This window comes from Mastigoproctus giganteus, chromosome 10 (assembly GCF_048544385.1).
Source record: "Mastigoproctus giganteus isolate SK-2022 chromosome 10, ASM4854438v1, whole genome shotgun sequence".
NCBI classification, from domain to species: Eukaryota; Metazoa; Arthropoda; class Arachnida; order Uropygi; family Thelyphonidae; genus Mastigoproctus; species Mastigoproctus giganteus.
In genome coordinates this window covers 157455449-157472530 of record NC_143584.1, presented here as the reverse complement: position 1 = coordinate 157472530, position 17082 = coordinate 157455449, and the positions used below count along the sequence as shown (strand labels likewise).

The 17082-nt window shown below is 37.8% G+C and overlaps 2 protein-coding genes across 2 annotated transcripts in view; one reads left to right on the top strand and one right to left on the bottom strand.

Annotated features, from left to right (window-relative positions):
- LOC150079405 (GTP-binding protein 10) overlaps positions 1-17082 on the top strand; it is a 140062-nt gene that overhangs the window by 111929 nt on the left and 11051 nt on the right. Inside the window, exon 9 of the mRNA XM_090383840.1 lies at positions 6217-6466. Within this exon, the coding sequence (XP_090239966.1) occupies positions 6217-6449 (233 nt within the window). The 3' untranslated portion in view covers positions 6450-6466. The remainder of the gene's footprint in view (positions 1-6216; positions 6467-17082) is intronic.
- Positions 14395-17082, bottom strand: part of LOC150079404 (2-amino-3-carboxymuconate-6-semialdehyde decarboxylase-like) — a 117285-nt gene continuing 114597 nt past the window's right edge. Inside the window, exon 9 of the mRNA XM_090383841.1 lies at positions 14395-14471. Within this exon, the coding sequence (XP_090239967.1) occupies positions 14409-14471 (63 nt within the window). The 3' untranslated portion in view covers positions 14395-14408. The remainder of the gene's footprint in view (positions 14472-17082) is intronic.

Sequence of the window (17082 nt, the reverse complement as noted above, 5' to 3'; positions counted from 1 at the left end):
GAAAATGGAATTAGGGTCAACTGATTATTACGACCCAAGTATTACAACTACAACTTGTGGTTGTACTTGTAATACTCGGGAATGCTCCGAGCGGCAACATTTGTTAGCTAAGAGGATGGTTGCCTCAGTTATGGGGTTGATGTGAAAACCTCTGTTCCTGTTGAAGGAACCACTACAACACGAGATATGGAGCGATTCCATTAAGACATGGCGACAGTAGTTGCGGGATTGGTCAATGATCTCAACATTGCAGCATGGATCGATGTTGTGCTGGGTTGACGAGAAGTGCTCAGCAATCGTTGAGTGATTCATGTCTGCCAAACGGATGGCTTTCTCGTGCTCAGAAACTCGATTACTGAGTCTTTTGCCGGTTTCCCCAATGCAATAGCAGCTTGTGCAATCACAGCGGGAAATACGATACACCAAAACACTCTGTTGTGGGGGAGGGGACTAGTGTTTTTTAACCCTTGAGACGAGAGAGAGATCGCAACTTTCTCCCTAGAAGTTGTAATCACTTAATCCCTTGAACCTGTACGACCCAAGGGATTTGTTGCATCAGGTTCGGGTAGTACGTGATAAATGCGGTCGTGGTGAAGTCATCACTGCGTGGAGCCCTGTGGTTGGCAAACATGGTCACGGACCTGCAGGTCGCACCTGTCCAGGGTACTGGTAGGGTATCCACACTTTTCCAGATCTGCCTTAACCTTAGTAACCACAGTGTGCCTATCATCCTCAGAACTGGATGTGTCCAAGTGCAGGTTAGTAGGGCTTGTGCCCTGCCAAGATGGTTGCATGCATGTGCTGACCAGTAGTTGGTAAACTAGCAAGCACACATCGGCTTGCGAAAGACTGAAGTCTTTAAACTCGATCCCTCGCATCGTACAAGGGTGTCTAAGAAAGGAAGGGCATTGCCCGACTCCACTTCAATGGTGAATTGAATGAAGAGCGACAGAAGGTTGAGGTGGTGTAGGAGCTGGTCTCCTGACTCCCAAGGGATGACGACGAGCACATCATCCACTTACCAGCACCAAAAGGCTGTGGGATCTGGCAAACCCACAAATGCACAACCTTCCAGCTCCTCCACTGTGATGTTTGCCGTGACTGAACTAACCAGTGAATCCATGGCTGTGTCGTGTATCTGCCGGTAGATGGATTCACCAAACATAACAGCACCACCAGTCAGGCACAATCTAAGGGCTGCTAAAATGTCGTCGGATGTCAGAGAAGATCTGCTGCTTAGGGTCTGGTTGTTGTTTAGAAGCTCCTTTGCACATGTGATGGCTAGTTGTACTGGGATTGAAGTAAAGAAATAGACTACATCAAATGAGGCCATCACTTGGTCACCTGAAATGGATAGTCTGCTAACTTGGTCCAAGAATTCCCCACTGTTTGAAATGGTATGGGCAGTCTTGCGTACCAGGGGTGAGAACAGGCTGGATACAAACTTGGATAGCTCATATGTCGGCGAACCACAACAGGAGACGATGGTTCTTAAGGGTACACCCTCCTTGTGTACCTTTAGTAGTCCATAGAACTACGGAATTTGGCACCTGGTGAAATGTAGGTGCCAACTTATGGACTTGGTGATCTTCCCTGTGCAAAACCGGCTGTAGACAAACTTGTTCACTTCAGATTCCCTTCCTTCTAAAATCTTGACAGGGAAGAAAGAACGGTTTCATAGACAGACATGTCTTGTAGAAGTGACAGGTCCTTTGTGTTATAGTCAAAACTGTTTAAAATGACAGTTTGACAGCCTTTGTCTGCTGGCAAGATGACGCTGGAGTCATCACTTTTCAATGAGTTGAGGGCAGAGATTTGATGCCAGCTAAGATTAGAGGTGGCGGGACGGGCATGTTGCAGTATTGCCGCAGTTTTTAGACGAAACCATCGCAGATGGGTCGTAATGGTACACCCTCCTTTGTGTACCCTTACGACCCATCATCTCCTGTTGTTGTTCGCCGACATACTAGCTATCTAAGTTTGTATCCAGCCTGCTCTCACCCCTGGTAGGCAAAACTGCCCATACCATTTCAAACAGTGGGAAATTCTTGGACCAAGTTAGCAGACTATCCATTTCAGGTGACCAAGTGATGGCCTCATTTGATGTAGTGTCTCTCTTTACTTCAACCCTAGTACAACTAGTCATCACATGTGCTAAGAAGCTTCTAGACAACGAGATCCTAACCAGCAGATCTTCTCTGAAATCCGACGACATTTACACGACCCTTAGATTGTGCCTGACTTGTGGTGCTGTTATGTTTGGTAAGTCCATCTACCGGCAGATACATGGCACAGCCATGGATTCACCGGTTAGTTCAGTCATGGCAAACATCGCAATGGAGGAGCTGGAAGGTTGTGCATTTGTGGGTTTGCCAGATCCCATAGCCTTTTGGTGCTGGTAAGTGGATGATGTGCTTGTGGTCATCCCTTGGGAGTCAGGTGACTGGCTCCTACACCATCTCAACTTTCTGTCGCCCTTCATTCAATTCAATATCGAACTGGAGTCGGGCAGTGCCCTTCCGTTCTTAGTCACCCTTGTCCGATGCGAGGGATCGCGTTTAAAGACTTAAGTTTTTTGCAAGCCGATGTGTGCTGGCCAATTTACCAACCACTGATCAGCACATGCATGCAACCATCTTGGCAGGGTGCAAGCCCTACTAACCTGCACTTGGACACAATCCAGTTCTGAGGATGATAGGCACACTGAGGTTACTATGGTTAAGGCAGATCTGGAAAAGTGTGGATTCCCTACCAGTACCCTGGACAGGTGTGACCTGCAGGCCCGTGACCATGTTTGCCAACCACAGGGCTTCCCGTAGTGATGACCTCACCACGACCGCATTTATCCCGTACTACCCGAATCTGACGCAACAAATCTCTTGGTTCGTACAGGTTCAAGGGATAAAGTGTTTACAACTTCTAGGGAGAAAGTTGCGATCTCTCTCTCATCTCGAGGGTTAAAAAACACCAGTCCCCTCCCTCACAACAGAGTGGTTTGGTGTATCGTATTTCTTGCTGTGATTGCACAAGCTACTACATTGGGGATACCGGCAGAAGACTCAGTAAACGAGTCTCTGAGCACGAGAAAGCCATCCGTTCAGCAGATGTGAATCACTCAGCGATTGCTGAGCACTTCTGGTCAACCCAGCACAGCATCGATCCATGCCGCGACATTGAGATCATTGACCGATCCCACAACTACCATCGCCATGTCTTATTGGAATCGCTTCACGTCTTGTGTTGTAGTGGTTCCTTCAACAGGAACAGAGGTTGTCACATCAACCCCATAACCGAGGTAACCATCCTCTTAGCTGACAAACTTTGGCACTTGAAGCATTCCCGAGTGTTACGATTACAACCACAAACCTCCACTTCAACCAGCTAATTGTTGCAAGCACCTGTAGCAAGCGATTCTCAGCACGCATGACCAACATGGCTCACATACGATGTTTTGTATTTTACAATAGCGGTTAACTATCACATCTGCGGAAGGACGACATCCATCTGAAACCTTTTGTGTGTATATTACTTTTATTTTTTATTTTTTTGATATTTTGTTCTTTAGTCATTAAATGATTTTAATCCAACCATTTATATTTATTTTCTTGTTTCCCAGTCACACAGTATATTGTTGTTTCATTAATCCTGGGCACGTAGGCCTTTTCCCTGATATCCTTTACTGTTATTTCTGTATGCATATCCTCTCAGGACATCCCTGGTGAAAACATTCTGTGAGGTATTTTTTTCCTGTTATTTTATTTTTTGAAATGAAGCATTACCCAAATGACTTCTGAGATAGTCACTTTGGTAATTTCACTGTGTATGTGAGCATTATGTTTCCCTGTTTTTATCAAAAATCCAATGGGGCAAAAGAATAAATAAAATAATATAATTAATAAAGTTAAAAAAAAAAATAGGTAAATCATATAGAAAAATTGGCAAAATGTAAACTGCCAATGCATTTATCTGCTCGCTGTGCTTGCTTCTTTTGATAAAATAAGTACAGAAGCTTTCTAAATTGTGTGGGTCTCTTCCTTAGCTAAAAATACATAAATACATTACATGTTGAAATCAAGAATGGTACTGCTTGGTCTTTCTAGATAAACAAAGTGCGAGCACGAGGTTCATCATGCATGATCATGCTATAACAGAAGCTTGTTTTACCACAGTAAAACAAGCTTCTCTTGTGTTTTTTAGTATTTGTTACGTATTACCACGTAACCCGTATCCCTCTTCTCCCATTGGTTGAATAAATATCACTAGCAGGAAAATTATTTTAATGTATAGAAAGATAATTATTATAACTAAAAAATTAAAATAATGCACTATAGATTTGTGCAGACTCAAAAAAGGTTTTGTTTTTATTTGTTTTTTACGTTCACATGTTTAATTCTTAATTTAAGAAGTTTTTTTATTTTACAATTACTTTAAATTAAAAAAAACCCCCGTAAATATCGGTAACTACCTAGAAAATTACCTAGATCCATCTGATCAATGATCACCAGTATGAATTCCTTCAGTGTCAATCCACTGGTGATATTCTGGCTTATGTTACCCACTTATGGACAAATTCAGTGGAAAAGTTCGGCGAAACACAAGCAGTTGCTCTTGATATATCAAAGGCTTTCAATTGTGTTTGGCATAAAGGTTTCTAAACAAGCTTCCATCTTATGGTTTGCGAGCTGTTTTTTGTAATTGGTTATCCAGTTTTCTCTCTGATCGCTTCCTGAGGGTGATGGTAGACGATTCTCTGTCTTCTAACTTCTTCACTAATGCTGGTGTCACCCAAGGTTCAGTTCTTTCCCCCACCCTTTTCTTATTGTATATTAATGACCTCCTTCCATTGACTGGAAATCCTATCCATAGTTTTGCTGATGATAGCACATTGCATTCCACTTTCCAGTTTGAGAAACTTTGCCCTGCTCAATAAGCTTCAACTTCTCGAATATCCGCTACCAATTCCTTAAATGCCGATCTCCAGTTAATTCTCCAGTGGGGCAAAGACAACTTAGTTGATTTCAATCCTTCTAAAACTCAGTCTTATATTTCGCAAAAAGGATTCTTCTGCTCCTATGCTTATCTTTGGTGACACTTCAATTTCTAGGCAAGTTGATATATCTCTTTTGGGGATTACCCTGACTTCTAATCTCTCTTGGCACAAGCATATTACAAATATTGCTGACTCTGCATCTAAAAAACTTGGTTTCTCTTTCGCTCTCTGCATTACTTTTCTTCCAAACTGCTGTTCACTCTGTACAAATCGCAAATCTGCCCTACCATGGAATATTGTTCCCACATCTGGGGCGGTGGCCCCAAAACCTCTCTCAGGCTTCTAGATTCCATTCAGAAGAGGCAATTAATGACTCATCTCTAACAGAGTCTCCACTCGCTGTCTCATAGATGTACTATTTCTGCTGCATGTGTTTTCTACAGATACTTCCATGGACGCTGTTCTTCTGAATTGGCTTCTATAATTCCCACTCTCTCTTTCAAAATAGGCTGAACACTTGCCGCCACCAGCCAACATCCATTTACTGTCCAACTTCAAACTCACAGAACCAACTTTTCATCTTCCTTGTTTATTCATTCAACTGCCGTTTTCTGTAACAGCCTTCCTTCATATGTCTTTCCTGAAAATTACAGTCTACAGAAGTTCAAGTCTAATGTCAACAAATATGTTCTCTCGTCTTCTTAACCTCCAACCCAAGCGTGGTACTAAGTACTATAGGTTCTATTACCTCTCAAGTTTGGGGTTTCATAAAAAAAAAAAAAAAAAAAAAGTGACTGTACCTGTAAACGTTACTCTACTTTGCAGGTAACTTTCAGTTAAATTTTTTATGAAAATAATGTTTTCTCACACAGTACATGTAAATTTTTGTTACAAATTTCATTTAATTTTATCTTATTTATTTTAATTATAAAAAGATTCTATTAATTTAAATTTTATGCATAAAATAAGCCGCAAAATTGTTATTTTTGAGATTATTTATGCATTTGTGGAATGCCATCCCTCAAATTTTAATGTATTTTTATGGGATAATGCGTCTTGATTTATGCAAATCTTTGTTTACATGTGGATTCCAGAAATGTGACCCATGTGGAAATCACACCTACTCTGTACCTGTAATATTTTATAAATTGATTAATTAATAGTAAATGATAAAAGTATATGTGTAAAATTAGTTTTTAGTATATTTCAACTTCTCATTCTTTCAGAAAACTATACAAGTTTACCAGAAGAAATAAAACCGAAATCTCTGATTTCTTTTGAACATGTTATTCCCATTTCTGCAAGTAAGGCATACAACATTGCTGAGTTAAAGAATAAAATCCGTGTCACAATTGATTATTACTATGAAATGAAAAGAAAAGCAGACCAAAAGACTACTGAACTAATATTAGAAGATGATATAGAGACCATACAAAGTTCCAAAACAGTAATTGTGTAACATCATCCTAAAGCTATGTAAGTATAGTAGCTTATTTGCTTTTAATAGTGTATATAATTTCTAGTACCAAAAATAATTTTTTTTAATTATAAATTAACAAGCCCGAGGCAGCTATTATATTTTTTTAATTATAAATTAACAAGCCTGAGGCAGCTACTATGCAACGTGAATGGAATGGGATGCTTGATTTGATTAAATTCAGTTTTCACTACTTTATAAAGTGTAAGATTTAATCTGAATGCTAAGTATCAAACTCATGGAACTTCATGCAGAGTGAATAAGGGATTTTTTTCAGTTCTTCAGAATTTTTTAATATTTCTGTGAAGAAGGGATTTTTCAATATATCTTGTAATGACTAATAATTTATTTAACATGCAGCATTGAGATTATTTTTCTCTGTTATAACATTACTTTAAATTGTGAATCTGTCAAACTTAAGTTAATTTCTTTTAACCTTATAAAAAACACAAAAGTTAGCTCCTACAAGAAATTTATTTTGTTGTTTTTAAGGGTTTGAAATACAGCATTATCCGAAGTATAATTTGAATATAGCAAACAAAGTTGGGGATGCTTTGTTTCCTTCATTGACAGAGACTGATGTTCAGCTGTCAAGGCATAGTTTATTAGTATTGCAAATGATGGAAAGGAAGCAAGCCTATCAATTGACAAGCCTGAGGAAGTTGCTATATGACATACACAGGAATGAGATGCTTGATTTCATTAAATTCACAATTTGCACTTCATTTTAAAGTACAAAATTTAATCTGAACACCAGATATCAAGTTTATGGAACTTAATGTAGAGTGGCTAAGGAATTTTTCGGTTCTGGATTTTTTAATATTTCTCTGAAGACATGATTTTTTCCAGATTTTACAGCATCAGTCAAAAAATAAATAAATAAACAAAACAAAAAAATTCCCACATCACGTGCCCATCCCCTCTAATAGTTTTTCTAATTCCTCCTTGGCTATTTGCAGTCAGTGCTATAGCTGCTGTGACATTGGACAGGAAGCAGAATTTTATGACATCGCTGCAACCATGCCATCCTGTTTCCAGTTAAAAATGTTTGTTCATCCCTGCACTGCAAACATAATTATTGTACTACTTTCGGTTTATACTTCATGTAAATAACTGAATGTTTATGTTCACTTATTAATAGCAGGTGGCTGTTGTTTTTCTTCATTTTTAGAGGTCACAGAGTATTTTATACTCTGTTAGAAGCAAAGTGTTTAGTTGTAGCATTGACATCTCATAAAGGCCTTTCTGATGAAGAAATTAAGAAATAGTTAGAACTTTCCAGTTCAAAATTTGATTTACTTTTATCAGATAGTGATGAAAATGTTATTTTTGATCCCAACAATATATCCAGTAGCAGATGAAGAAATTGATGATAACATGTGAACCACTGCCCATATAAGTATCTATAAAAGGGGAGTGCTGCAGAAATGAAATGTCTGTGGGACAGAACATAAAGAGACTTAGTAAGAGATGGGTCTTTAATCAACCTGAGTTGGAGTGAGGAAATTTGGAGTTGAGGTTTTGATAGTGCCACCCCCAGATGTTTGTACAGTATTCCGTGGTAGGGCATATCTGAGATTTGTGGTGAGTGGACAGTTGTTTAGAAGAAAAGTAATGCTGAGAATGAAAAAGAAAACCCAGTTTTTTTTTCAGATGCAGAGGAAGCAGTATTTGTGATATGCTTATGCCAAGAGAGATTATAAGTCAGGGTAACTTCTAATAGAGATATGCAGTCTTGTGTGGAAATCTGACTGTTGCCAAAGATGAGCATAGAAGCAGCAGACGTTTTCTGTGAGAAATAAGACAGGACTGAGGTTTAGAAGGATTGAAGTTAAATAAGTTTTCTTGTCCCTATGGAGATTACCCGGAGCCTGGCATCGCATCTAAGGATTTGGTGGCAGATGTTTGAGAAGTTGAGGTTATTTGTGCTGGGTACATTTTCTCAAGCTGGAATGTAGAGGGCAATCATCAGCAAAACTATGAATAGGATTCCAAGTCAGTGGAAGAAGGTTATTAATATACAAGAGGAAATGTGGGAGAAAGAGCTGAGCATTGGGAAATATCAGTGTTCCCTAAATGCTCAGAGACAGAGTGGGAGTGGTCAGAGAGAAAACTGGGTATCCATTTGCAAAAAACAAGTCGGTAATCCATAAGATAACTTATTTAGAAGACCTTTATGGAAAAACATGATCACAAGCCTTAAAAATGTCAAGAACAACTGTTTGAATTTCACTAAATTTTTCCATCAAATTTGTCAATCCCTAGTGGATGAACACTGATAAAATCCACGTTTGTGATTATTAATCAGATGAAAGGTTTTAAGATAGTTTAAGAGTTGGTGGTGATAGATTTCTCCATTATTTTGGAAAGAGTAGAGGAACGTTCAATAAGATGGGAATGATTTTCACTGATTTTAGAAACGGCTGAATATGTGCAAATTTCCAAGGAGGACAAACAGCAATGGAATAAAAAAGTGAAAATTGGCAACACAGAATAGAAGCAAGCTCAGGAGAACAGATTTTGAAATCAAGTGAGGACCTTGGACTGTTTTGGCATCTACATTGTTCAGAATTCTTTTAATATCCTGTTGGAAGACCATGTGAGGCACTGGGTTGAGTGTATGGGAGGTGGTTTACATTTAGCTGAGAATACAATTGATAGAGGGTGTAGCAGAGGTGGAAGTGATGCAATAATCTTTTAATTCTATCCTATCACACTTACAGTTACTTGTGTGGAGATGGGGGGAAACCACTGGTGCCGTCAGACAATTAACACACTTTACAGTTACTTGTTTTTTTGTGAATACATCGAATTTGAGTGAAATTTATTTTATAGCACAACATTCAAAAACTGAAAGTTTTTAAGATTAGATATTTTTCTTTCTTTGAAAAACTGAATTTACTTTAGTTTTGTGCAATACTTGTTCCCCAAATGGCATTACTATGATGAATTGATTTTCCAAATACAATTATATTTTAGTTAAATTTGGATTTAACTTAACACTTCCTTAAATTCCATTGGCATCTTGCTTCTCCACTATGCATTCTTGTTTGTCTGCTGGCTGACTTTTGACTGCTGCAAATAAATGCTTTAATATTACAAACTTATAATAGAAAGGCTTCTGGTAGCTGTTAATAGTTAACCAGAAGTCTAATAGTTTATTTATAACTGTATATGTATCTGGGAGAGTAGCCTTGTGCAGGCGAAGCTTTTATGGCTGAGGAACATAGAGGTTTTTTTCTGTTTTATTAACTTGAATTGGCATATTAACTTATTTTCCAGAGTAGCTCTATATTCTTAGTTACGATACTTAGTTTAAATTTTAATGTAGATAGAGATTTTGTAGGTTATTACTTAGTATCGGTAAGGGTATCCAATCCACGTGTTTTACAAATTTTGCAGAGCCGGCGAACCGGAAGTTTTTTAGCTATAGTTAGCCACTTTATTGACCAATTGTTATATTAAATTATTTTCTGTAAGTAGCTTATAGACCTAGGCAAGATCCTCGATTTATTCTGAATTGCGGCAGCGAGATTTTGGAAGTTAATTAATATTTAAGTGTCCGTAGATTTAACCCTTGCCACCATTGTTGTACGATACAACGTTATATCCCGAACTAGATAGCATTAGCTTAGTATAGTATAGTATATAATATTATCAATTAATCAGTAATTTATTAATCTTGTTGAACTTCATTGTCAGTTAAATTGTACTTTAATTAAATACATATAACGACTTAGATTTTATGAACGTAGCATAATTAATTAATACATAACTTGATATGGAACTTATATAAAGAAACTCAAAGATAATACTTGACACTTAAAAAATATATATAGATATATAGTGTTACAACTGCGTTGGGATACAAGTTTAGGGTTATACTTTTGTACTGAAATTGAAATTTTATTGAAATTGAATCGGAATCATGACTCAGACCAGAGCAGCAACGAAAATGGCCAAGCTAAATGGAGTGCTGTAGATCAGGGGAGAACTGAGGGGGGGGGGCAGTTCCCCTCTGAATCACAGCCTTTTAAAAATGTCAAGAACAACTGCTTGTGGAGCAAGCAGTTGTTCTTGACATTTTTGTTGATAGACTTGATGTTTGTGGAGCAATCAGGTACGGGACATGATATTGCCAAGGGGGGCATCTTTGTGTGCGCACGATGTAAGGAGTGTGAGGAAATGAGGCGACAACTCAGCATTGTTATGGGCGTATTTGAGAGTTTGAAGGAAAGGGTGGATACCCTCGAAGGATCTAAATCGAGGGGCCCATCAAGCTCTCAGCTGCCCACATCAATGCCAAAGCTTGCACTTGAACATCACGCAACACAGCGGCAACTCCCAAGGCAGAATGCGCTGGTCCCACAGGAACTAATAGTTGTTGATGACTCTATTGTCAGGGAAACGGAGAACATGCTATGTAAAAAGGATAGGTGGAATAGGACCAGGGTATGTCTGCCAGGGGCAAACGTTGATGACGTTGTAGAGCAGATATCATCTTTTATCATTAGCATTAGTAGAGGCATTTGATGCAAGACAGCGAGCTTATGCAGCATCAGCCAAAAAAAAAAAAAATAAAAAAAAAATGAATAAAAAATAACCACTTCCACTTCACCCCTCTGCTTGTTCGAAATACCTGTCCAGCTGAGCCTTAAACTTATTTAGGCTATCAACTTCCACAACAAGGGATGGAAGTCTATTCCACCAACCAACCACCCGCTGGCTAAAGGCAAATTTCCTCACGTCTATCCTACATCTGTCTTTTCTCAATTTGAATTTATGCCCTCTCAGGTGATTATTCTGAACAAGAGGAAGAATCCCATTAGCATTGAGCATGCTCAAACCATTCAAGGCTTTATACACCTCTATCAGATCACCTCGCCGGTGCCTAGTCTCCAGACACTGTAATTTGCAAAACTTAAGCCTTTCTTTGTAAGAGCACCCCTTTGTTCCATTCACTAATTTTGTTGCCCTTCTCTGTAACACATTTCCAGTCTATGGGTACCTCCCCTGAGTCCAAGGAAGCTCTCATAATTATGGCTAAGGGTTTGCTTACTTCCTTTGCTGCCTCCTTTAATATAACTGGATAGATCCCATCCACCCCGGGTGCCTTTCTTGTGTTTATCTTCAACAGTTTCTCCTCCACTTTACTCCCAGTTATTTCAAGATTCTCTAGCTTACTGTCAGAGTTGAATACACCTCTGGCATTCCCCTCGCTGAATAACTCCTCATGTGTGAATGTCGATGCAAAATATTCATTCAGTTTGTTAGCTACCTGAGCAAGATCATCAACAGTTGACCCATCGATATCAAGTGGACCAATCTGATTCATCCCCTTCCTTCTAGAGTTTACATAAGTAAAGAATTCTTTTCTGTTTTTCTTTGCATCCCTTGCCAAAGATTTCTCGTAATCTGCCTTCGCCTGCCTAACCTCCTTTGTAACTTGGTTACAGATCAACTTGTATCTATCATAGGCTTCTGTGTCACGTGTTAATTTGTATGTATCCCATGCATTTTTCTTCTCTGCCATATGTCTCATTAGTTCATCTGACATCCACTTAGGCCTAACCTTGAACAATATTTCTTAGTTGGTATGTAAAGCCTAGTAGCTTCCAAGATAAGTTCTTTGAATGCTTCCTATTTTGAATTTGCTGTTGGTAACATCATCAGTTGGTCCCACTGTATAGAATTTAAATACTGTCTCAGTCCATCGTAGTCGCCTTTACAAAAGCAATAACCCTTCCCTTTACCCCTAATGGTAGTTACCTCTTTGAGTAAATCCCACTTAAGCACACTGTGATCACTGCCACCTAGTGGTTCATTTATCTGCAGATTCTTAATGCATGAAGAATTACTGCTGATAATCAAGTCAAGAGTATTCCTCCCTCTAGTTGCCTCCCGAACATGCTGATGTAGAAAACAATCATCCAATAAATCCACAAAAGCCTTGCTAGTGTGTGAGTGACCAGCCCCCAAACTCCATGTGTGGAAGTTTGCCTTCAGCCAGTGGGTGATTGGTTGGTGGAACAGATTTCCATCCTTTGTTGTGGAAGTTGATAGCCTAAATAAATTTAAGCCTGAGCTGGACAACTACTTGGAATGAACAGAGGGGTGAAATGGGAGCGTGTTTTTTTTTTGGCTGATGCTGCATAAGCTTGCTTTCTTGCATCATATGCCTCTGCTAATGCTAATAAAGCCATGTGGCTCCTTCTACAAATGTTAAACAGCTGCATTACATTAAAAAGGCAGAGTAACAAACATGTCTGTATAAGCATTTGGGGAAAGTTTGTTATGATTGTTCATAGCAAATTTTATAAATAACCTTTGTTCTGCAGGTTTTTTATTTTAAACACAATGCAAATAATATGTTCTGGGAATTGATGCTCTCCTCTCCTTCAATTTAGAAAGCATAAAGATTTATTTTCAAAGAAAATAAGTGTACAGAATGATAACCCCTTAAACCCCTTGTGCCTGTTCCAAAGTTTTAGTTGGGTATAAGACTAAATACTGGCTAAAACCACCTTCGCCTTTCACTAATTACTAAAGGTCTCCTTCTCTGTCAGTCGCAATTATTAAGACTAATGAGCCATGAACACAGAGGTTTGTCATGAACATTAATATAGTTTGATGGATGGTGATTACAATATTTACAGCAGACTTTACTCAGTGTTCATGCCTATAGTACCATTACAGTCATATTCACAGTTTCTTAAAATAAAAACAAAGAAAACACAATTTATTCCGGTATGGGGGGAGTGTATCCTCTTGGGCTCTTTGGTAAAATATTCCATGTGGTATTTGTGCTTGTGTTTATCATTTCTCTTTTTTTTTTTTTTTTTTTTTTACTTTTTTATTTTATTTACTTTTTATTTTTATTTACTTTTTATTTTATTTATTTATTTTTACTTTCTTTTATTTATTTTTATTTACTTTTTATTTTTCTTAACTGTGGAATGTCAGCAAATGGATTTTTTGGATTATTGCTATAGTAACGTCACTGTGCACTAGTTTTTCATTTTCAGCAGTTTATGGAGGCTGTTAAAAATAAGTAACTTAGGCACAGTGAAGATTTTAAAAGCATAAATAATACAGTTAATAAAGTTATTATAAAAGCAATTTAACCTGTGCTCAGATTTTTAACATTTATTTTGGTAATTCATGCTTGGTTAAATTTATTGTGCAAAAATGAGCATTGATGGTATCATGAATTTTGTTAAAATTTGAAAAATGTAAAGTTTCTGTACTTGTGAAATTTGGATAACACAAAATAACTGTTAAGGCCCATAGCATCTCCTATTAATCCTCTCACTTTTACCTTTTAACATTCCTTTTTTGTAAACTGAATTTTTTTTAAAACCACACCTGATGGGGGGGGGATTCATTCCATATGAAAAAATACTGAAGGTAAATTTACTGGTTATTTCTTGTATAGACTTGACACTGAGCTTTATTATGCTCTCTGAAGTAATCTATATGGATGATCCAATTCCAAAAGGATTAGTGTGCAGATCCTGAGCAAGTTCTATGAATCAGTTTCTGTGGGCTTATAACTTTATATATGAACATAAAGTAGTTAAGGTTTATAAGATTACATCGCTGAGTTTTTAATAAATTAAAATTAATTTAATTTGATTAATTTTAATTAATTAATTTTAATTAAATAAGATTAATTAAAATTAATAAAATTTATTAGAACTTATTTAATTAAATAAAATTAAATATTTTTAATTAACTTTATTTTCTTTGATAATTAAATAATTAAATACTTTGTATTTTTATCTTTAACTTTTTTGAAAATTTAAAACATCTGAAACATTACAAAAGGAAATAATTTGTTATTTGTGGAGAATATTTTCATTTAAGAACTGGAAAATTTGTCCACAAAAAAAAAAAAAAAAAACCTATTATACAGTGACATTTTTGTGTTGAGGTTTTATATCACAAGTAATCTTCTAAATTCTTCCCAAGAAATTTGATTGCATTTGTTCCAAGAACTTTTTTCTGAAAAAAGATAAATAAAAAATAGTATATGATTAGCATATTTAAGATGAAATAAACAATCTCATATATTATCAATGATTTATAAATTTATATAGCAGAATTATTACTGATATTCTTGCTATGTTAGAAACTTTTTAAAATGTGTGGTGAAAAGTATTGTACCACTTCTGAAATGTTTCTGAAGCAGTACATTGGAAATTGGTCCCTAAGTATTTCATCTTCTAATATTTTCAGTGCACATACAGGGTGTCTCAAAAATATTGGTACAAATGTTTAGGGGAAGTAGGTAACATCTAAAGGAATGTGAATCGCATAGGAACCCATGACCGGAAATGTCACAGGAAAGTAGTAGCAGAGGCACAAGAAGCAGAAATGACACAAGACAGTAATTAGTGGCAAACATTTATTTGATATAATATTAACAATGGAGTATGCAGTATTAACAATGAATGCATTTCATGATGTTACAACAGATGCTCGAAGGTTCCACCCTAAGATGCAATACATGTATGACACTGACGCAGCATGGATTAGCAGACATGGTCGAACACACCTGGAGTTTTTGACAGTAGCAGCAGCGCAGACTAATCTCGCCACGAGATCCATTTCCGTCTCCACAGGCGATTCATACACGATAGATTTGAGGGCCCCCACAGAAGAAATCAAGGCTCGATAAATCAGGTGAGCGTGGGAGCCAGGCAACGGGTCCACCATGGCCAATCCATCGACGCCCAAAACGCCTGTTCAAATGGTCATGAACACACCTTCCATAATGGGCAGGCATCCCGTCATGTTGAAACCAAATGTTGTGTCTCACATTTGCTGGAACATCATCAAGTAACCCTGGTAGAACTTGTTCAAGAAAGATCCGATATTTAGTGGAGTTCGTGCGGGATGGTAACAGGTATGGGCCGACTAAGCAGTCACCGACCATACCTGCCAACACATTTTTTGTGAAGTGATGTTGTGCCGCATGGGGGCGCACACCGTGTGGGTTGTTGTGAGCCCACACATGAGCATTGTGCTGATTGAATAAGCCTTCCCGAGTGAAATAAGCCTCATCCGTGACCAAAACATAGGCTGGAAAATTCTTGAACACTTTCTTGGAGAAACCACTGCGCAAAAGCCACATGTGCAGGATGATCTTGGGGGAGCAGTAACTGAACCCTTTGGAAATGAAAGGGGTGTAAGGAATCGTCATGCCAGACACGCTGTACACTGCAACGAGACACTCTTAAGGCAGAGGCAACGGCATGTGTGCTGGTAGTAGGATTATTCTGGACGGCATTCAACACACTTTCTTCCATGGTGGGAGTTCGTGTCGAACATGGTCTGCCCGCACTACTCCTGTTACCTCTAAATGACCCATAATCGTGCGATAATTTTGATGCACACATGCAAACAAACAGTAGTCTGGTACATGTCTGTATGGGAAGCGTTCTCCATAAATTCGTTGAGCGGCTTGTCCATTGCCCTCTGCTAATCCATACATTAGGTGCATGTCTGCCAGCTCACAGTTCATATATCGATGCATGCTCTTCGTGCGGTGACTACTGCTTGAATGAGTAAACCAGAAATTTTCCCTCTCGCAAACTGATGAATAGCGCCATGTACCGACTTACGGTGAAGTTTCTGGTTATGGGTTCCTATGCGATTCACATTCCTTTAGATGTTACCTACCTCCCCTAAACATTTGTACCAATATTTTTGAGACACCCTGTATAAAGATGGCTGAAATAAAGTGTAACAAGACAGTGATAAGTTTCATTCTTTCTCTAAAGACTTCCATTGTTATTGAGTAGGAATAGCTATTGCAGTTTTATTTAAGGTTTTCCCTAAATGATTCTGAATTCCAATTAAGATTGAACCTTAGAAAATGATCATTGATTTAAAATTATATCGATGTTTCTGATTTAACTCATTGACAGATTTCTTTTTGTGTAATGTAACTTTTTCATTTTTAAACTTATCTTTTTAAACTGTTTTTATTCCACAGGTGTTTTTTTTTTCTTCATTGAAATTTGTTTACATCCAGCTAGTTCCTAAAAAGAATGACAGGATCCCTCCATCTGAATTATCATCCCATTGCACTCACCTGTGCTTTTTCTACAGTAATGGAGAACTCCAACCACCTATTTTTAGATTGTCTTGAAACCTTCCATCTGATTGGTGATTGCCAGTATTAATTCCTTCGAATCCCAACCTACTAGTGATATTTTAGTTTATGTTACTCATATTTAGACAAATTGAAGGGAAAAAGTTTGAAAACTGAAGCAGTTGTTTTTGACATTTCCAAGGGTTATGATCATGTTTGGTATGAAATCCCGAACAAGCTTCCACTATATGAATTGTCCTGTGTTTTTGCAGTTGGGTAGCCAGTTTTCTCACTGCAGGTCATAGAAATTGGCTCTCATCTAATTTCTCAACTAATGGTGGTGTTTTACATGGTACAGTTCTTTCTCTAACTCTTTTCCCCTTGTAGGTTATTGACCTTCTTCCACTGACTGGAAATCCTCTCCGTAGTTTTGCTATGATAGCACACCACATTTCACCTTTCAGTTTGAGAAACATAGCTCTGCTCAAACAGCTTCAACCATTCAAATATTCACTG